The sequence below is a fragment of the Ailuropoda melanoleuca genome, chromosome 7, assembly GCF_002007445.2.
Source record: "Ailuropoda melanoleuca isolate Jingjing chromosome 7, ASM200744v2, whole genome shotgun sequence".
Taxonomy (NCBI): Eukaryota; Metazoa; Chordata; class Mammalia; order Carnivora; family Ursidae; genus Ailuropoda; species Ailuropoda melanoleuca.
Window position 1 is genome coordinate 89,403,253 of NC_048224.1, and position 21,806 is coordinate 89,425,058.

At 38.3% G+C, this 21,806-nt stretch overlaps 1 protein-coding gene across 5 annotated transcripts in view; it reads left to right on the forward strand.

The window, feature by feature from the left end:
* Nucleotides 1-21,806, forward strand: part of VWA8 (von Willebrand factor A domain containing 8) — a 344,886-nt gene that overhangs the window by 47,700 nt on the left and 275,380 nt on the right. For 4 of the 5 annotated variants that reach the window (XM_034665237.1, XM_034665238.1, XM_034665240.1 and 1 more), the window contains exons 5-9: nucleotides 7,425-7,592; nucleotides 11,701-11,865; nucleotides 12,162-12,211; nucleotides 13,349-13,457; nucleotides 15,488-15,592. In XM_034665237.1, coding sequence (XP_034521128.1) covers nucleotides 7,425-7,592; nucleotides 11,701-11,865; nucleotides 12,162-12,211; nucleotides 13,349-13,457; nucleotides 15,488-15,592 — 597 coding nt within the window. The remainder of the gene's footprint in view (nucleotides 1-7,424; nucleotides 7,593-11,700; nucleotides 11,866-12,161; nucleotides 12,212-13,348; nucleotides 13,458-15,487; nucleotides 15,593-21,806) is intronic. The other variant, XM_034665239.1, reaches the window with a different exon arrangement.

Consider the following 21,806-nt stretch of genomic DNA (forward strand, 5'->3'; position numbering starts at 1 on the left):
TATCTACTTAGTCATGTATAATAATTTTTGCAAAAATTGTATACCACGTATATAAAGTTTTATAGTCTGCTTTTTAAAAAACCTGATATTTTATCAGGAGTATCTTCCTATGACACTAGATATTCCTCAAAAATATAATTTTTAGTGTCCATACAATACTACATCAAATAGGTGTGCTATTATTTATTTTAACATTCCCATTTTATCCACATTCCCATGTTGTTGGTAATTTAGGTTCTTTCTATGTTTTCGCTATTATAAATAAGGCTTTGGTAAATATTGTACTTATATTGTGTAATCTCTGAGTATTTGTACACTTGAATGTTAGAAGTATAATCACTCATCAAAAGTTGTAGACATTTTCAAGAATAATTCAAGAATAATATATATTGTCAAATTGCTTTTCGGAAACGGTGTTCCAACTCACACTTTCATCAGTATGCTATGCATGATTACCTCATGGATTCTTGTCAGCACTGGGTATTTCTTTGTATGTACTTTGCCAAATTAATAGGCTTTAATTTGTATTAAAAAATTACTAAGCAGGCTGAATCTTTTTAATATGTTTATTGGCTGTTGCTCCTTTAAGATGTCAATGAATTGAGTGGATGTGGAAAAGGAGAAGGGTACCGATGAAGTAATTTATCGTCCGTTAAGAAAATGTTGAAATTTACACTATGCTTGTATAAGTATTTGCGAAAACTTATCCACTTGTTCATGTAAAGGTAATGTAAGTATTTTTTATACAATTACCTTGCTAAGCAGATTACAGATTAAGCTTTTAAAAAAGAATTGGTTAAAGAAGAGAAATAAGAAAACTTATATGATTGGTATTTTGACATCCATGGAGACATAAGGAGACTAAAAGATATTTTGCTACTACATTACCTTTCATTTGCCTCAGAAGATAAAATAACCTGAAAAAAATCTAAATCATTGTTATTCTAACCCTTTAAAATTCTGTTAATGTACTTTTCCCCCTTACCTTACTTGTTGACATTCTTTTTATTAATTATTTATTGCCGTGTGACTCCAAAGAGGTCAGTGGAAGACTTTAAATCAATAGAAAATTGCCTACATTAATCAAGTATGAGCCAATATAAATTAACTAAACCACAAATGAATTACATTTCAGCTTTAATGTCTTACTGAAAGGACACACTGAAGACAATTTGGGGAGTAGAAAGAGAGGATGGGGAAGTTAAATGACTTTCTTTAACTTTTTAAGCCAGGAACTCTTTTCAGGTTAGAATCTTGTTAATTTGTTTGACAGAATACCGTGCAGTTCCATAATGTATGATATACGTATTTAATGTTAAGCATAAAAATGCACTTTAAATAATTACATAGTATTTTAATGTCTTCTCTTCTGGTTGGGATTATTCGTTGTTTTTTTTTTTTAGGATTTTATTTATTTATTTGAGAAAGAGTGCACACAAAGGGGGGCGCGGGAGGGCAGAGGGAGAGGAAGAAGCAGACTCCCTGCTGAGCAGGGAACCTGAGGCGTGGCTGGTTCTCAGGATTCTGAGATTATGACCTGAGCCAAAGGCTGACTGCTTAATCCACTGAGCTACCCAGGCACTCCTGTTTGGAATTCTTCTTTTTCTTCTTTTTTTTTTTTCTCTTTTCAGATTTTATTTATTTATTTGATAGAGAGACAGCGAGAGAGGGAACACAAGCAGGGGGAGTGGGAGAGGGAGAAGCAGGCTTCCCGCTGAGCAGGGAGCCCTACTCGGGGCTGGATCCCAGAACGCTGGGATCATGACCTGAGCTGAAGGCAGATGCTTCACGACTGAGCCACCCAGGCGCCCCGTTTGGAATTATTCTTGATTCTCTCTCATTAATAGAAAAAAATAAGGGTTAACTTTTTTTTAATGCACTGCTTAAATGTTATAGGTCATCAAAAGCAACTCCTAATAAATTGAATAACAGTGCTATTGATTAGAAAATAAGATTTCTATTTTGTTAAAATGAGTTTTACTTATTTTAGAAAATAGGAAAAAACATTTACTTGTAAACTTAATCCTACTTTTGGATGCTGAAGCTACTTTCAGTGTAACCACTGTTAAAATTAAAAAGTTGTATTTCAGAAGTTCATTGATAAATTAAGTATTTGGAATTTGAAAAGCATGACCTGTAGAAACAAGCCTGTTAAGAGTGTCTGAATTCTGTTACTTGCACCAGACCCTTTACAGCCATATTGTTATAATATATTCTAATTGTCACTTGGACAGTTGGAGAAGATCTCTCTTTTTATTCTGGCCTCTGTGTTAGTCAGAACTCAGGCCTTGGCTCTTTACCATGTTGCCATCTTGCTCAGGCCAACTCTAGTGTACTCATTTAATGTTAACTGTTTGACAGATTTATATAATTCATTTGAAAAATCAGGGCACGTAATATAATACTGTAGGTTAACTATACTGGAATTTGAAATAGATTTAAAAATCAAGGCATAAGAACAACTTTTATTGAGACGTCTGTTGTGCTAGGTGCTTTATGTGATTGCAGCTAATCCTCAAAACATCCTTAGGAGGGAGATGACTTCCCCATCTTATAGGTAAAGTAACTGAGTCTTAGAGGGCCATGGTCATACAACTGATAAACAGTAGAGGTGGAATTTGAACCAGGATCTGTCCAGTTCCAAAGTTTAGGTTCTTTGTGTCATAATGCTGTTTCTCTGAAAGAGCAATGATGATGATGATGATGATGATGATGATGGCCACCATGACTACAAGGATGATAGTATCGATAATAATGACAGCTAATCATTTTGTAAAGGTTTACTGTGAGCCAGAGGCTATCTTGGTTAATCTTCACCATAATCTGTGAGATAAGCACCCTAAGTAGCCTGGTTTTAGAAAGAAATGGAAGCTCAGAGAGTAGAGTAGCCTAAATTACCCATAGCATTTAAGTGGTAGAGCACTGAAAGATAAGTCTGATCCTAGCCTGATATTTTAAAATAAAGAACTTAAAATTTAATTATTTTTGTTTTTCTTCAGCTTCCTCAGTGCTGTTATACTATAGCCATTCTGAATCATTTGAAGCTCTTTGGAATTTATTTTCATTAAATTGTGGTTATATCAATAGTAATTTCTATTTTTATGGGTACAATAGCTTTAAATTTCCTTTCCAGTACTGCTTTCTTTCATAAATAGTGACATTGTACAATACCCCTTGAGGATATTCTCATTTAGTAAATGAGGGCACAGACCTCCAGATTAATTGTTTGCCTAAGGTCTTTTATCAAATCAGAAGCAAATCTAGAACAGGGGCTTAGACAGTTTTTGATTTTTAGGTCATGCAGCATCTTTTATCTTGAAACCCTTCATGCCTACGTGTTGGGTTGTTAAAGCTGTGGTATGGTTTGTCCAGAAGGATCTTGCTTCATTTTTTCTGATTTTTATTTGAGAAAATTAGGTCTCTGGAAGTTCTATAGCTTGAAGGGCAGGAAAGGATCCTATGGTTGATGTAATTTCTACTTTGAATAACGATCACAAGTATTCATTCCACTTAAAATATATATGTATTGCTCCCTTCTTTTTTTAAGATTTCAAGAGAAAAAGTATGCCACCATTACTTTATTTAAAAATCTGTATAGAAAATTTGTGAAATAGGTAGCCTAAATCATTCATGCTGACAGTTAAACTTGTTCTCTTCTCTTCTCTTCTCTTCTCTTCTCTTCTCTTCTCTTCTCTTCTCTTCTCTTCTCTTCTAACAAGTGTGGGCATAGATAACTATTATCCTTCATATAAAAATTCTTCCTAAACTTACATAACAGCATCTTTTAACTGAGCTGTTACATTTTTATTCCATAAACACTAAAAGCCTTCTGTGAGCCAGTTTTGCACCAGGATGACATAAAAGGCAGGGTTCTCACCCCTTGAGGACCTGAGAATGTTGCTGGGGAGATGAAACAGGCATATGGGAGAGCTAGGAGAACTTGAGCATTGAGGCTCCACACTTAGGAGCTGAGCAAACAGAGGGCAAAGGGGGCATCGATACAGGCGGGATAAGATGTTTGGGCCTCTGTTGGGCACAAAACCGGTAACGGGTTTCCTCTCTCCAGCATCTCCAATTAAGTCTGAGACTTATCACATGGTACAATATGTTGTCGATATATTCAAGTAGTTAATGGATTTGCTTAACATTCTTCTTTATAAAGGTGACAAGATTGTATTAATAAAGTTTGAGAGTACTGATTAAAGTATTTTCATACTTCATACTTTCATACTTTTATAGACTTTTAGAAACAATCAGAAAGCAAGATGATGCTGAATTAGTGACTAGTATTATTTCTGTAAATTCAGTGATTCAGATTTTGTTACTAAAAAGTATCTTCTTAAGGTTTTCTCCTTTTAGTCAGTATTCTTGCCTGCATTTAAAACTTTTCATTTACATGTATGTACTGGGTCTATAACCATGTATCCAAAGGGCAAGTTGGAAAGAAAGCTAAAAATCTTGGATGATCCTTTGCATGTTGATTTTTTTTTCATTCTTTTTTTTTTTTAAAGATTTATTTATTTATTTATTTATTTATTTATTTATTTATTTGAGAGAGACAGCTAGCCAGAGAGGGAACACAAGCAGGGGGAGTGGGAGAGGAAGAAGCAGGCTCCTAGTGGAGGAGCCTGATGTGGGGCTCAATCCCCTAACGGCCGGGATCACGCCCTGAGCCGAAGGCAGATGCTTAACAACTGCGCCACCCAGGCGCCCCTCATTGTTTTTTTCTAAAAAAATATACAACTCTTATAAATTTGTATTCCTCTTATTATATTCTTATCTTTGGATCCATTTGCACTGTGAAGCATCTACTCTCATTGCCATCCAACTGGTGTGTAAATAAATAATAAGAAAAAAGCTTAGGGGGATTTAAAAAAATAATATTCTTAATAAAGTTGAGGTAATGGGGTGCCTGGGAGGCACAGTCATTAAGCGTTTGCCTTCGTTCGGCTCAGGGCGTGATCCCAGCATTCTGGGATCAAGCCCCACATCAGGCTCCTCCGCTGGGAGTCTGCTTCTTCCTCTCCCACTCCCCCTGCTTGTGTTCCCACTCTCGCTGCCTGTCTCTCTCTCTGTCAAATAAATAAATAAAATCTTTTTAAAAAAATGAGGTAAATTGCATAATCATAGATCTCGTTGTTGAAACAGACTTTTCAGATGGCATGATTCAGTCTCTAACTTCTAGCAGGTAAAATATGATCATCTCGAGCACAACTGAGAATGAGAGATATGGAGATATGGTGCCTGCTACATTTGACTGTTTCAGTAAAATAAACAGGAAATGAAGGAAGGCTCCCATTGAGATGGTGGCAGTGAGGATGGAAGGGGTGATAGATGCATGAACTACTTAGGGGTTACACTTGCGTTGTTGAGGAATTAGAAAGACTGGATTCTGGGTGGCAGGAGAATCAATGAGACTTTAATTGAAATCGCCATCAGGAAGAGGGCCTGGTTTGGAAAGAAGTCATATTTGGTCCAGCATGTTGAATTTAAACACCTCTATGGAGGTGTTAAAAAGGTGTTTGGAAATGGAAGTGTGGAGATCAAGAGGAGGGTCAGGGTCACATAGTATGTTTCTCAAGAAAGATGAGATAAAGAGTGAAAAAAACGTGATCTGTTGTTATCGTTGCTGTTTACTTAATGTGGCACATAACGTAACACGTGCCAGATAGTGGCTACTCAGTGAACAAGTGAGGATTTGTGACAGTAGGTTAGAGCTTCGCCAATGAAATAACAAGTGAGAGAAGAGGAGGGGAAAGGTTAAGGGTTGAACATTAGGAAATGCTTGCTCTTGCTCTTGCTTTTTTTTTTTTCCCCCCAAGAGGACAGGAGTTAGAGGAAGGGCTGGGGAAAGCCAGAGGGAAAACCTACTTGGCAAATGTCTAAGATAGAAGATGAAGCACAAGAGAAGATCAAGGGAAGAGGGTGGGAGGAAAGGAGAACATGAAGACCAAGGAAATACCTGATGTTTGGCTCTTTGATTTTTGGTGCTTGCAAGTGAGCAGTTTCAGTAAAATAAGGGTGATGGAGGCTTATTAGAGACAGTGTGTGTGGGACTATTTCTCAAGGGGCTTGAAGATAAAGAGAGATGTTAAAAGGTATCAAGAGACTGTAGGTTTTCCTAAAGTACAGACATGTTTGTAGAAGAGACAGAAGTTGAAAATGCAATTAAGAGGTGGTATAGTTGATGGAAGATTTTGGAGGAGGTGGGGGGGGGTACCACGAAGCTCAAGGCAGAAAGGGCTGGCCTTGGAGGGACAGGAGGACTGATAGTCAAAGACAGACATCAGAGCAAAGAACACACAGAGGGGTTGTGTGATGGAGTGAAGAAAAGTCATAGCATCGCAATTCCGATGACTTTAATCATCAGGTAAAGTACTGGACAAGGTCATAGAAAGAGATGAAAAAGACTGGAAGCTTGGCTTGGCAATAACTTTTATAAGAAATGAAGAAAATATTTTCTAAGTAGTAGTGACGATTCAGCTGAGGTTGACCAGTGTGAATTTGTAGTGGCTTTTCCTCACGTTTTATCACAGGTTTGTAATAGAGCTAATGGGAAGAGCACATGTCCCATCTTGAGAGCATTGTCATTATCTTCCCCAACCCATCCCATGGACTCACAAATTAAGTACTTTTTATAACAAGGTTCTTAAAAGAAGCAGCATATTCGCTTGGGATTTAGCAATCAGGTAAGAAATGGCATAGTCCTAGTAAAGATAGAACTATATCATTATTTTTGATAGCGTAGTAGTCCATCCTATTGATTTATTATGGTGTATTTTGCCAATCTTCTAGATTGGCATTTGGGAGTTTTGCAGGGTTTTTTTGGTAATTATAAATCTTTTCGTGTATCACTGTACATTTTCCTGACTATTCCCTTAAGATAAATTCCTTGAAATAGAATTGCTGGATTAATGAACATAGCCATTTAAATTTTTAAAAATGTCTTGCCAAATTATTCTCCATAAGGTTGTCATTTTGCACATAGACCAACCATGAATGAAAATGAGCTTCCTCTTAACCTTACCAAGACTGGGTATTATCATTCTTTTTTAATCTTTGCCAATTTGAAGTTCTAAAAATATCTTGTTTTACCCTGTAGCTCTTTGTTAACCAGTGAAATGGAAAATATTTTTTCTACTCATTTGCATTTCATAACGATATTATTTATTTTCTTAATCTGAAGAATTCTTTTTATATTAAGCATATTTATTTGGTCTTTGTTCTATATGCTACAAACATTCTTTTTCTAAATAGGCACACAACAAATTCTAATGCCTAGTTAAACTAGACTGTGTAATTACTAATCATCTGTGGTTCCATTATTCATTGACCTCTTCTTCATCTACTTGCATTACAAGTAAAATTAGGCCATGCTCTGGCATCTTCCATATTCTCATATTGCTTCTGTCTCTTGGAAATAGTGTGCGGTCCGTGCAGCCACAGAAGGCAGAACCCTCGTTTTGGAAGGCTTGGAAAAGGCGGAGAGGAATGTTCTGCCCGTTTTGAATAACTTGCTGGAAAATAGGGAGATGCAGCTCGAGGATGGACGCTTCCTAATGTCTTCAGAGCGTTATGACAAACTTCTCCAAGTAAGAAAAGAAAAACCCAGCTGCTTTGTCTTGGCCACTGAGCTGTGGGTGATGCTGTTTGTGACATGATTGTATGGGAACGACGACAGCATTCAGGTGGCTTGTATCTGTGGCAGATTGCTACACTTAGGTCCAGAGTTTGCAGTTTTCTAAGTTCTTCAGTTTGTAGATCCTATTAGAAGACCTCTCAGATTTTTACTTTTTTTTTTTTTTTGGCCCGTGTAATAACTATTTATTTCTCTCTTATTTTTCTCTTTTTAATTCTCTCTTCTCTTTCTCCCTCTTTTCCTATCTTCCTTCTCTGTCTCCCAACAACTATGTACTGAAAGTCTAATGGCTTCTAGATGGTTCAGGGAAGACAAAGCTTAACAGAGTGTACAGAAGCTCAAAATCCAGATACTGACAGAAATGAATACGAATTTAAAAGATACCCTGATGGTCCAAGCTGCCTGTGTCTGATGCCTGAGTTGTTGTAAGCGCCTCCTGGCTGCCCTGCAGCAGTCCGTGATCACTTTAAAATATGGGGCGGATTAGATCAGACCTCTGTTCTAAACGCTCTTCTCAGTATAAAACCCAGAGGCCTTCCAATGGAAAATAGGTCTTGTCTGAACCTGGCCCTTAGGCCTTATCTCCTGCTGTCCTTTTTTATTCCACTGCAGCTGATAGGATTCTCTTTTCTATACCTTAACCCCACTGGGTAGGCATTCTCTGAGTGCTTTGCAAGTCACTTTGCTCTTCCAGAATGGTTTTCTCCCAGATAACCTGCCTGGCTTACTTCTATACTCCTTTAAGTCTTTGCTCCAATGTTCTCAGTGAAGCCTGCTCTCACCCTCCTATTTGACATTGCAGTGTCCCTTCTGCCCTTATGCTCCCTGACTCTGCTCTGTTTTTTTCCTTAGTCTCCTAACATCCTACAGGAATTATTTCCTTGGTATTTTTTTAGTTTATTCACTCTCTCCCTCTACTAGATTACAGCTTCCACTACCAGGGATTTTTTTTGTTGCCAATGTTATCTCAAGCTCTTAGAGCCATGTCTGGCACTTGGTGGCTGCTTGATAACTGTTTGTTGAGTGAATTAATCAGTGCAATAAAATCTTTAAATGCTGTGATGTAAGTTGATAGAAGGAGGACCACAATAAGAGAGTGTGGGGGCCTCAGAGGCTTTAGGGAAGGGATTCATGTAATGTCACAAAAGGATGGGAAGACAACCCTTGCTCATTCAGCACCATCTGTGCTCTCTCGGAGTTCTCTGGCTAACCCAGAGTTCCAGGGATTGATGGCTCCGCCTCTGCATTCTAGGATTTAGAGTTTCTCTGACGCTTGTGCTGTAGAGATACATGTATGCTAATTTCACTGCCCCAAGTTGGTTACAGATTGCTCAAGAGCACAGTCTGTGTCTTATGTTTCTTCTTGATACAGCTGATAAAGGCCCAGAACCCACTAGGCACTAAGTAACAGATGTTGACACCAGAGTGTCTGAGTGAACTGATGCTCTGTGGCCAGCAGGACCAGAAATAGCGCTTTCTGATTCCTGCTGTGGGAGTCTGTTTTCTCAGAGACCTGCCTTGCTACCCTTTTAGCAGTCTGTTTCTTTACTGTTTATACGAGTCTTTAGATGGTGTTTTCATTGTGAGGTGTAGTCGTCTTGTTTTGGATCTATCTGAAGATGACATCATACTAATATAATTAGAAGAGGATAAATGAGGATTTAATCAGTAAGAAAAGTTAAATTCATTCATTTGTATTATTAGAGTTAATTTACTGAAATGAAAGACATGTTTATTATTCATGTATTTAAATTTATTTTAAATTTAATTAGTATTTTATAAATAATATGAACTTAAATATTACTATTCTTATAGTAATTTGTATTTTTTTTAATGTAGGTCGGTGTTATGCAGAGCATTTTCTCTTTAGATACTTTCTAATTACAAAAGAACTATTATTGGCCCCTGTATAGTTATTTGCCATTTTTAATAAATGATTTGGAAAAGAATACTCAGATTCAGGATCTTTTTTTTTTTAAGTATAGGGGTTACTTCATAACAAGAATTTTGATATATTCTTTATTTGTGTTAGAATTTTATGCAAAGTTATTGAATGTATTACTTTGGATAAGAATTTGAGATATGGGGTCAAGAGAGTTTTAGTATACAAGGAGTGTTTGTTAATGAGAAGGATGTACTACATTGTTTTTTCCCAATGTAAGTATCAGTATACATGCTTAATTTTCATTGATAAATGTCATTTCTATAGTCATAGAACCTGTCTCATAAGAACCTCAGAGAATATAGGCAAGATCCCTTCACAAAACTCCACCACATTAAGATAATTTCTATGATAAAAGGATTTCAACACCGTAATTTAAGTCCTACTTATTTCTAGCTAGATTCAATATAGTAAATTTGAATATCTCAAAATTTTAATGGAGGTGATCGTAGTAGAATTTTGTTACTATGGAAACAAATACAATCAGTTTGTATAAATTTTATTTATATCCTGATGTTCACTTCTGGGTAAGTGGAAAAGAAAAATATTCAGCTCTCTGAAGATTATGCTCTTGGTTTCTCAGGCAGGGCTAGATTCTGCCTCTCGTTTTTCAGTGCATGGTGACATAGCATCACTGTTAGTCCTGTTAATGAAAGTGGAGTCGTAATTTTGGTTTTGCTTGAAAAAATTGTTCCTTATGTTTTTAAATGATTTCACGTAATCAACAGACATTTGTTCTATTATGTTTAAGAGATAATAAGTCCACTCGAGCCCTTGAGTCCAGCATGAAGTGGTAATGAACAGAAGTCAGTGTACACGTTTAATGATAACAGCTTGCATAGGATACAGTGGGAAGGTACAAAACTGATTCTGATGGAGGGAGGGATTAGAAAGTGATGATGTTGTTTGTGCTAAGCTTTGATGCCTGTGTTTATACTGTGCAAAGTGGGAAGGGTATTTCAAGCAAGAGGAGCAACGTTGGTGAAGCAGCATGATGTGTCTAGAGAGCCACCATTGTGTGATGGGGCTGGAACACCGGGTCAGGGAAGGCGAGCTGAGGGGTGGGTGTGCAGTGCTTGCTGAGACTGGGAGAATCGGACATGAGTCGAGCCAGGGAAGTCCTTGAGTGTCATGTGAAGAGCTTCTACACTGTTATATGGTTCACATCCCCTGAAGAAATGCTGAAAGCCGAGGACATGCAGTTCATCTAAGCTTTGTAAGCTCTACAGCTGAGGACAGTAAAGAGCCATTGACAGGGTCAGGCAGGGAGAGAAGGAATGAGAGCCAACAGGTGCCTACTGTGGACCAGTTGCTTCCACATACACTGTTGTGTTTAATTTTCCTAATAGGCACAGTAGTGTTGGTGATACTATTCCCACTTTATCAATGACATCTTAAGGGTCAGAGGACATAATAATGTGCTCTTGGCCACTTCATTAGAGTTTATGCCATTTGCTAGAGCCAGGGTTTATAACCCCAAACCCCATACTGTTTCCCGTCTCAGCTCCACCAGATGCTAGTTGCAGGACCATGGGCAAATGATGTAATTCCTTTGAACATCGGTTTGTTCATCCTTAAAAAGGAATTAAATGTTTATTTGCATTCTGGTAAAAGTTAAATGAGCAAAATTCATCAAAAGTACTTACCATGTAGTGAGTTTTCAATACATGTTAGCTGTTACTGTTAATACGCCTTGACAGAAATAGACCCATAAACATAGCTGTCTATTTGAGGTCCATGGAAGTCTCTGCTCAACCAGTGAGTGGTCAGTCCCTCTAGGACTACCTTTTTACATTCTCTGGTCTGAATCAATATATTTTGCTTAGCTTCCTCACTCAGTTTCTCTGAGTTAATGAGTACAGCTTAGAGATCTGACCCACATTGCCTTTGTTCCTTGGTGTGTTAGCTGCTTCTCCGTTCAATACCAGTCTTCACGTTGTGAGCCTTCCCTGGCACCCTGATCCTGATTTCACTTTGCTTCCTTCCTTGACGGTTTGGTTTTGAGGTGGTTCTCAAATACAATTTACTCAGCAAGCAGGGCCTGAATTCCTTAGCCTGGCAGCTCTTGCAGTTGCAGTCTGCATCATTTATGCTGTAAGTTTTGATCTCTTTCTTTCAGGATCATACCAAAACAGAGTTGGATGCTTGGAAGATTGTTCGGGTTAGTGAAAACTTCCGAGTCATTGCCTTGGGCTTGCCAGTGCCTAAGTACTCTGGGAATCCATTAGACCCCCCTCTCCGTTCTCGGTTTCAGGCCAGAGATATTTATTATCTACCCTTCAAGGTAAGTATGAACAAGGATAATTTATTTTTTAAACAGGTTTTTCTATTTATATTTAGTTAATGGAGAGAAAAAGAGGGTAAAGAAAATCTCTGGACACTAGGAAGAAAAATTATTGTGGCATTATTTATCTGATGGATTAAACAAGGCTAAGTTTTAGAAAATGACATATGTCAGTTAATGATTTTTTTTGCTATTACTTAGGTAGTGTCAACTTAAAGTTTGAAGTGTGCCTGTAAAAATTTGTGTTGAGTATGTTACATTCCTTATTGATTTGATATGTTTCTGTGTTATTTTAGGACCAACTTAAGCTGTTATATTCAGTTGGAGCCAACGTTTCTGCTGAGAAGTAAGTATTTCAGCTACACATACACACATACACAGACATACACACGAGCACACACAGACATTTATATAAATACCTGGACACTTAACATTGAATTTGTTTGTTTGGCCCATTGGTTTTTTAATTCATCCATTCAACAACTGTTCTTTGAAGAATTTTTTAGTAGCTGTGGCAAATGCTGATGATAAAGTTAATAAGACATGATCCTTGAAGGCAAGAAACTCAGGATCTGGTAGGGTTTAAAGATATGGGAATACACTAGTTTAATATTGTATATTAGGGGTCATAATTTCAAAAAGGGTTAGCATTTGAGATGGGTCCTAAAGAATGAGTACACTTTTGCCAGATAAAGATCGGAATTAAGGAATTCTAAGAAGTTATTTTTAAAGCATGGGATATGAGAGTCTATGCCTTGTTCTTGAGGCTATAAAAAGCTTCTGGTGGCTGGAATTCAGGTTTGGATTGAAAAGGGTGGGAGGGGAGGCTGGCAGGATAAATGTGGGCCAGGTTGTGAAAAACCTCACGTATTGTCATATTTTAGAGATGTATCTGGGGGCTCCTGGGAGGCTCAGCCAGTAAGCATCTGCCTTTGGCTTGGGTCATGATCTTAGGGTCCTGGGATCAAGGCCCATGAAGCAGGAGTCTGCTTCACCCTCTGCCTCTGCCACCCCAACTCATGCTCGCTCTCTCTATCAAATAAACAAATTTTTTAAAAATCTTAAAAACAAAAAAATATATCTGTGTATTTAATCAGCTTCTGAGTTTTATTTATTTATTTTAAAAGATTTTATTTATTTATTTATTTGAGAGAGAGCGAGCAAGAAAGCTGCAGAGGAATAGGGAGAAGCAGACTCCCTACTGAGCAGGGAATCAAACACAGGGCTTGATCCCAGGACCCTTGGACCATGACCCAAGCTGAAGGCAGACACTCAGCCGGCTGAGCCACCCAGGTGCCCCAGCTTCTGAGTTTTGAATGGAATATTATAATATGAAGCTGTTGTTTCTTGAGAATTTAATAGTAAATGTCATCTGTTAGATTAATTAAATTGGCTCAGCTGTTTTATATTTAAAAAATGAATTCATTTTATATATTAAAACTGTTGGAATAACATTTAATATCACTTAATTTTTTACCCCTAGAATTTCTCAGCTCCTATCCTTTGCCACCACTCTCTGTTCCCAAGAATCCTCTACTCTTGGACTTCCAGATTTTCCTTTAGATAGTTTACCAGCTGCAGTTCAAATCCTGGTATGTATAAAATAATGATTTTTATACCCAAACATAGCAAAGAAAAATTTTTAAAGTTAATCCTTGGGGATTAATCACTTCAGTTCGCCTTGTCATATTCTTCTATAAATATTACAAGACCTGAGATTAATTGGTGGCAGCGCAGTAAACTGTACAGAGACCAGCAACGTGTTCTGAGCTCTTAAAAAGAGCTTCCAGCCTTGTGTGGGAGGAAGGTAGACATGCAACTCAGGTAACAGTCCCACAGAGGGAGGGAGGACTCAGCCTGAAGAGGCATGAGAGCTGGGAGAGGCGTCCTGCAGGTAAGCTGTGCCTCCGGCTTGCCGCAGCCTGAGGCAGGGAGCTGGGGCTTTCACACTCGTGCACCAGCAGTCCTTACTCATTGCAAGGGACACTGATTCCCAGTCGCTAGCCGCTTTCTTGGCCTGTAGCAAAGCTGGCTTCAGGGGTTCCAGAGTAGTCTTTTTTAAAAGCCCTGCCTGCTGGCTGTTGAAAGGGAAAGGTGAGAGGCTCAGAAAGGATAAAGACAGATCTGAGGGGTTTGGTGGAGCATAGACATTGTCTACCACAGTCTCGAAGAGGTCATGAGGGTAGTGGTAGGAATGGTGGAAATGCCCTCCAGGCAGGGGGAACAGCTAGCACAAAGGTGTTGAATCACAAAGGGGCTTGGTAGGTTTGAAGAATGCTGAGTTGTATTGCTAGAACAAGCATGTATGGTGAAGAGAGGTTAGAACTTTCCTGTGAAGTGCTTTGCATGGTGAGTGAAGTTGTCTGGATTTTATGGTGTGGAAGAAGTGGCCCGTTAGATGTTATGAAGTAGGTGAGCTGTCGAGTAATCAGTTAATGTTGGAGGTAGTGTCTCTGCTGGCAGGAAGGAGGGATGGGGAGAGTATGGTGGCATAAGGAGCAAATAGGAAATAGTTGTAGCCATCAGTGAGAGATTCTGCTAAGGAGAGCATAATCTCAGGTAGTAGGGATCCTGCCTAGACAAGAGATTTATTTTTTAAACTATCGTTGCGATTTGTTTATGTCTCCTGAGACTGAGTTAGGTTTCACAGGTATTGTTTACACTGTTCTATATATTTAGAACGGCTTTTCTCCTCCTATTTATCATGTCTCCTACTTTTTGTTCTTTTTGTTTTTGCTGGGAACTTTTTACTTTGACAATTCTCAAATCTTAAAAAAAGTTCACAAATAGTAAAATGAACATCCACAACCCCTTCAACTAGAATCACTAGTTTTTAGCATATTGCCACATTTGATAACTCTCTCTCTCTTATTCTGAACCATTTGAAAGCAGACCGTGCTCAGTATTCTTATGTACTTCAGTGTGCAACTTGTAAGAAGTAGGATGTCTGCATAAGCAGAACTGTTAATCATACCCCTCAGCATGTTAACAGTAATTCTAGAACAGAATTCTGATAGACGGCCTATACTGAAATTTCTCTAATTGTCCTTGTCTTCACAAGTCCCAAACTTCTGAAAGTAGAGTGAACAGAATTGGGAAAGCAGTTTGATTTGGGAGAAAGTTTTGAGAATAATAAATACTTTCTAACTTGTAGTCTATAATTGTGAAGCTAAATACATGTGTGTATGAGAGTAACTCAGATTAAGGAATAAAAGTGAAGGGGAAGGTACTTTGGGATGAATAGAGTACGGAAATGTGTTCAGACGTCTGGTTTCAGACATGCTGAATGGGGCTCAACGGGATATCTAGAGTCACATCTGGGCAATTGGGAATTCAAGTCTAGAGCTCAGGAAAGAGGTCAGGATCAGAGACGGAGACATGGGAGCCATAACAGATAGATAGCAACTGCAAGATGGGAGAGGGTGAGCTTACCCAGGGAAAGGGTGTGGAACAGGAAGAGAAGAGGAAGTAATGAATAGTTACTTTTGTAGACTTCTGGAAAATATGAGAAACCTATAGGTTATTGTTTATAAGGCAATTTCAATTTCATATGCATTTCAGATAAATTTTCTGTGATTATTTTAGATGTTCCTCATTCCTACCTATTTTTCCTCCTAAATAGGATTCCTTTCCTATGATGTCAATCAAACATGCAATCCAGTGGCTTTACCCATACACTATTTTACTAGGACACGAAGGGAAGATGGCTGTGGAAGGTGTTTTAAAAGTAAGTATCTTGGGATACCTGGGTGGCTCAGTCAGTTAAACGTCTGCCTTTGGCTCAGGTCATGATCCCAGCGTCCTGGGATCGAATTCCGTATCAGGCTCCTTGCTCAGCAGAGAGCCTGCTTCGCCCTCTGCCTGCAGCTCCTCCTGCTTGTGCTCTCTCTCTGACAAATAAACAAATAAAATAAAAATTAAAAAGTAAGCATTTTATATGTTAACTAATTTGAATTTAAATTAAAAAAAAAGTAAGTATCTGCTTCACTTTCCTTTTTCTTTTCAGTTGTCTCTTCTTGTCCTTTCTCTTCCCTTCTTCCCATTTCTCCCTTTCCCCGTCTTTCCTACTTTTCTCTTTCCATCTTTCTTCCTTTCCCTTGACTTCCCTTGCTTTTCCCTCTCTTTTTTTCCAGACATGGAGGCACTGGCATACCAGTGATAGGGAAGCAAGTACGTAGGTGGCTGGTGTGGTTGGGACATTGACTACATCAAACAAATTAAGTAAATCAGTTGAGCAAATGAATGAATATATTGAGGATTATGAGAGCTGTGTTACTTACTGTTGGAAAAAGAATTTATAAACATAGAAAGGGAGAAGGAAAGAAAGACTCCCAAGGTGTTAGATTGGAATTGGAGGAATCAGAACGAACTCATGTTTTTTTTCAATAAACAGAGTAATAGATACAGATTGTGTGTGTATATGTGAATGCAAACACATATTTTCTAGCTCTGTCCTCTATGAAGGCCTAAAAATTGATACTCCAGTGGCAATGATTATGCCAAGTGCCGAGACATTGGTTTCTAAATACTACACTTCCTGAAAGGAATCAGGACTCCTAGGAAGTGGGGCTGGTTTGAGGATCAGCACAGGGTAAGTACATGATGAAATGAACTGGGATCATCCTATTGTGCCAGAAAGTAAGAAAATGTCTAACAAATGATGTTGACGTGCCAAAGTGACAGAGGAGCCAGCCTGAAGTGGCTCCCATTGGCTAAAATGTGGGACAGTTTTAGCATCAAAATAAACAATGATAACAATTGATTATAAACCATTGAACAAAATAGGAATCCCTAAGTTCATATTGATATAAATGAATAAATAAATACAAGGGGGAGAAGAAAAATCCCTTGACTAAATGCAGAAGGAATTACATAAACAGAAAAATCACCATTTGGCCACCATCAGTGTGGCAGTTGATTTAGGCAGGAGTCTTGAAAGGTTTTAAAGCTAGTGGGTGGAGGTTCTATGAAGAATAGGATATTCTGGTGCCTGGGTGGCTTAGTCAGTTAAACATCCAGCTCTTGATTTTGGCTCAGGTCATGATCTCAGGGTCATGAGATTGAGCCTCACGTTGGGCTCCACACTCAGCAGGAGTCTGCTTGAGATTCTCTCCCTGCTCACCATGTGCACACGTGCATGTACTCTCTCTCTCTTCAAATAAATACATAAATAAAATCTTCAAAAAAAAAAGTACAGGATATTTATGTACTCTAAGAATATCTCTTACCAAAATACTCAGTTGACTACAAAACAAGAAAATGATACTTTTATGGTAAATGCCAACTTGACCAGGTAGGACAGATCGACATTGTGTCCCTCCTGAGTGTTGAGCTGAGAAGAGCTCAGCCTTATTTCAGGGATATTCTGGATAAGGATTTGTGGTGTGAGTTTGGCCATGAGAAAGTATGGTATAGACCTAGGTTGAGGGCCATCTTACATAATGAAAGGCCTGTATTCTCTAGAATTGTCCAGTCCATAAAAGAGAAAAACCTGAGAACTACTTCAGATTGAAAGGGACTATAGAGATATGATAGCTAAATGCAACAGGTGCTCCTATGTTGGATCCTGGACCAGATAGGAAAAAGTGACATTGTTTACACAGTTAGCTAAACTTGAACATGGTCTGAGGATTAGATAGCAGTGTTCTATTAAAATGATTTCCTGATTTGGAAGCTTATGTGGTGATTACATTGGCCAGAGTTCTTGTTTTAGGAAATATGAACTAGAATGTTTAGGGATGATGAGGCATCATATCTGCAGCTGGCTCTTCAGTGGTTCACTAAAAGACCAATGATAATGGTCTGGTATGGGGTTGCTGCCGGGGGTAGGGGTGAGGTGATAAATGTGCTACAATGGTAATCATTGAGAAATCTGAGTGAAGGCAAAATAGAAGCTCTTCGTACAACTGAGTCCTGCAACTTTCCTGTAGGTTTGAAATTATTTCAAGATAAAACATTTTAAAAAGCGACTATACACTATAACGTGTTTCAAGATAAAAAAATTAAAAACAAATATAACTAATATAGCACTAAGGTAAAATTTATCTGCCTATAACTTAAATTACTAACTTGAAAAGTAAGCACTTTATATAAAACTATGGAAATTGCTATAGACCTGTCATTTAAACTAATGAAGTTCTTATTTTTATCTTAAGTGGTTCATAATATATGGGGCCTGATTTTCTTTCAAAGTATGCATGGCCTAATTTCCTCATTATATAGTTTAACAGTAGTGTTTTCTAAAGGGCCAGTCAAAATATATGGTATCTTAGGGGCGCCTGGGTGGCTCAGTCGTTAAGCATCTGCCTTTGGCTCAGGGCGTGATCCCAGCATTCTGGGATCGAGCCCCACATCAGGCTCCTCTGCTGGGAACCTTCTTCTTCCTCTCCCACTCCCCGTGCTTGTGTTCCCTCTCTCTCTGGCTGTCTCTCTTTGTCAAATAAATAAATAAAATCTTTAAAATATATATATATATATATGATATCTTATAACTATATATTTCAGCATGTTGACTCTTGGCAGAGATTTATTGACTTACCCAAATTAATTCCTTTTTATGAAAGACAGTTTTTATTTTTCCTTTTCAATTTGGCTTAAGGAGCAGATTTCTAAGGAGTAGGTAGAATGTGAACACTAAGTTATTTCTATATGTATAGGCCCTTCATTTCCTGGAGGCCAGGATTTTACCACCTTAGGCAAATGGAGTGGTATTTGTTTCTCCCCTATCTCAAAGTCTACAAAGGGAGTACAGAAAGAAGTATTCTCTATGTAGGTAGTAACAGTGAGAACTCAGAAGTAGGTTCTAGGTACTTCAGCAGGTTTTTCTCCTCATTATCAGCTAGCCAAAGAAACATTATTTTCATTGACTGGTGGTGTCATTAATGATAATAATAATAGTAATAAAAAAATAAAACTAATAAAAGCTCTTCCTCATAGAAGCTGCTGAGAAGTATAGTTGGGGACAGAATCTAAATGAAAAGCATAAAGAAGCAAGGTGAAAGTATAACTATTTAGTTCACTTTAAGTTTTATTCTCGGCACTGAAAAAAAGAACTAGAATTCATCTTTGATTAAATCAACATCTGAACTTAATTGGCATTGGTTATTGAAATATAGAGCACCTAGTGTTTAAGAAAAAAGGCTGTGATTCCAGATTTGCTCCCTTGATGCCCATCAGCACAGTGTCCAATTCCTGCAGAACAAGGGTAAATAGTCAGGGATGAAGAAAATGTCATGGGAAGGTCTGATAAAATGAAACAATGTGAACATTTTTGTGACACAACTAAGAGAAGATATTCAATGCCTAGAAGAGTCAGTTATGAACAAAGGTATTTATTTTTATAAAGAAGCCACTTCGATGTATTTCTGATCTCTAATTTCAAAACAAGTCATACAGATTAGACTTCCAGTGAAGATGGTGGAGTAGGAAGATCCTAAGTTTACTTTGTCTCATGGATGCAATTGGATAATACCCACATCAGTGTAAATAACCCAGAAAACAACGTGAAGCCTGGCAGAACACACTCTCCACAGCTCAATGTGGAGAAGAGGCCACCTTAAAGTGAGTAGGAAGGGTGGAGATGTGGTCAGCTGAGTGGACCTGGGGTCAGTCTGTGGCAGAGAGGGACATCTTGGGCTCAGAGAGGGGAAGAGAACAGGCCCTCACACCAAGTACCCCAGGCACCGGAGACCTGCACAGGGAAGACGATTCTCCATAACATTTTGGCTTTGAAAATCAAAGGGGCTGATTTTGTGAGTTCTTACAATTAGCAGGGCTTAACGCCTGGAACTTGGAAAATCTGTGGGCTCAGCTCTGGGAGGGTGATAGGAATCTGAGTCCCCACCCCTAAAGAGACAGCATACCACATAGCCCCACAGAGATACAGCATAGAAACAGCAGTTTAAAAAACACTGCTGTATATGAGAAGGAGATTTGTTTACTAACTTCAGAGCATGTGCTGGAGAAGTAGGGATGCGTGGGAGACCTCTCCAAGAACAAAAATGCTGGTAGGTACCATTTCTTTCCCCCACCCCCAGCCTAGATACATGGACACCTTTGAGCACCAACATACCCTCCCTAACTTGCTAACAGTACACCCTACCCTGCATTCTGTGGACTCCACCCCCTCCAATACATCTTGGCCAGAGCACACCCAAAGTAGTGCCACAAGCCAGGCAGTGTGCAAACAGCTCCAACAGGTGTGAGCACCACAACAAAGTGACTCTTGTCCTGGACTGGCCCAAGGTGGCCCCAGACTGGTTCACTAACAACACAGGGATCAAACCCTGCCCACAATAGGGAAGGAGAGCCATTGCAGATGACTGGATTGAAGGAAAAAGTGGCTCAGCCATAACAGTAGGGTGCGCACAACACATGTAGGAGACACCCCTGAAGTGCCAGGTTCTGGTGAACAGGGGACTTTGCACAGCATAGCACTACAGGATGTCTTCTTCATAAGGCCACTATTAAGAGCTGGAGATGTAGCTGACTTTCCTGACACGTGGAAACAGGTACAAAGAGTTAGACAAAGTGAGGAGACAGAGGAATATTTCCCAAATGAAAGAACAGGACAAATTCACAGCAAAAGAGGTAAATGAAATGAAAATAAGTGATATGCTTGATAGAGAATTTGAAGTTAACAGTCATAAAGCTACTCACTGGACTTGAGAAAAGAGTGGAGGATTCAGCGAGACCTTTCACAAGGAGATAGAAAACAGAAGAATCAATCAGAGATGAAGAATTCAGTAACTGAAATTAAAAATACATTAGGTGGAATAAATAGTATATTAGAGGAAGCAGAAGAACGGATCAGCGGCCTGGAGGACAGAGTGTTGGAAGGCAATCAAGTTGAACAGGAGAGAGAAAAAAATAATAGGAAATGAAAATAGAGAACTCATTAATGCCGTCAGGCATAATAACATTTGCATCATTGGGATCCCAGAAAGAGAGGAGAGAGAAAAGGGGGCGAAAAATTTATTTGAAGAAATAACAGCTAAAAACTTCTTGAATCTGGGAAGAAAACAAATCCAGATCCAGGAGGCACAGAGAGCCCCCAACAATATATTTAAAAAAAGCATTCACTGCAATCAAATGGGATTTATTCCTGGGATGCAGGGGTGATTCAATATTCACAAATCAATCAGCATGATATATCACATCAATAAGAGAAAGGATAAAAAATATATGATCATTTCAATAGATACAGAAAAAGCATTTGACAAAGTACAAATCTGTTCATGATAAAAACCCTTAACAAAGTAGGTGTAGAGGGAACATACCTGAATGTAATAAAGGCCATATATGAAAAACCCATAGCTAACATCATACTCAGTGGTGAAAAATGGAGAGCTTTTCCCGTAAGATCACGAACACGACAAGGATGTCCACTCTTGCAACTTTTATTCAACATACTACTGGAAGTCCTAACTACAGCAGTCAGACAACAAAAAGAAGTAAAAGGCATTCATATTGGTCAGGAAGAAGTAAAACTTTCACTATTTGCAGATGACATGATATTATATAGAGAAAACCCTAGAGACTCCACCAAAAAACTACTAGAACTAATGAATGAATCCAGTAAACTCACAGGATACAAAATCAATATATAGAAATCCTTATATATCTTTACACTAAGAATAAAGAAGCAGAAATAGAAATTAAGAAACTCCCATTCACAATTGCACCCAAAATCATAAAATACCTAGGAATAAACTTAACCAAGGAGACAAAAAAAAACCTGTACTCTGAAAACTATAAAACATTAATGAAAGAAATTGAAGATAACACAAACAAATGGAAAACATATTCCATGTTCATGGATTAGGAGAACAAATATTGTTAAAATGTTCATACTACTCAAAGTAATCTATAAATTTAATGCAATTCCTATCAAAATACCAACAGTATTTTTCACAAATTTAGAACAAATAATCCTAAAGTTT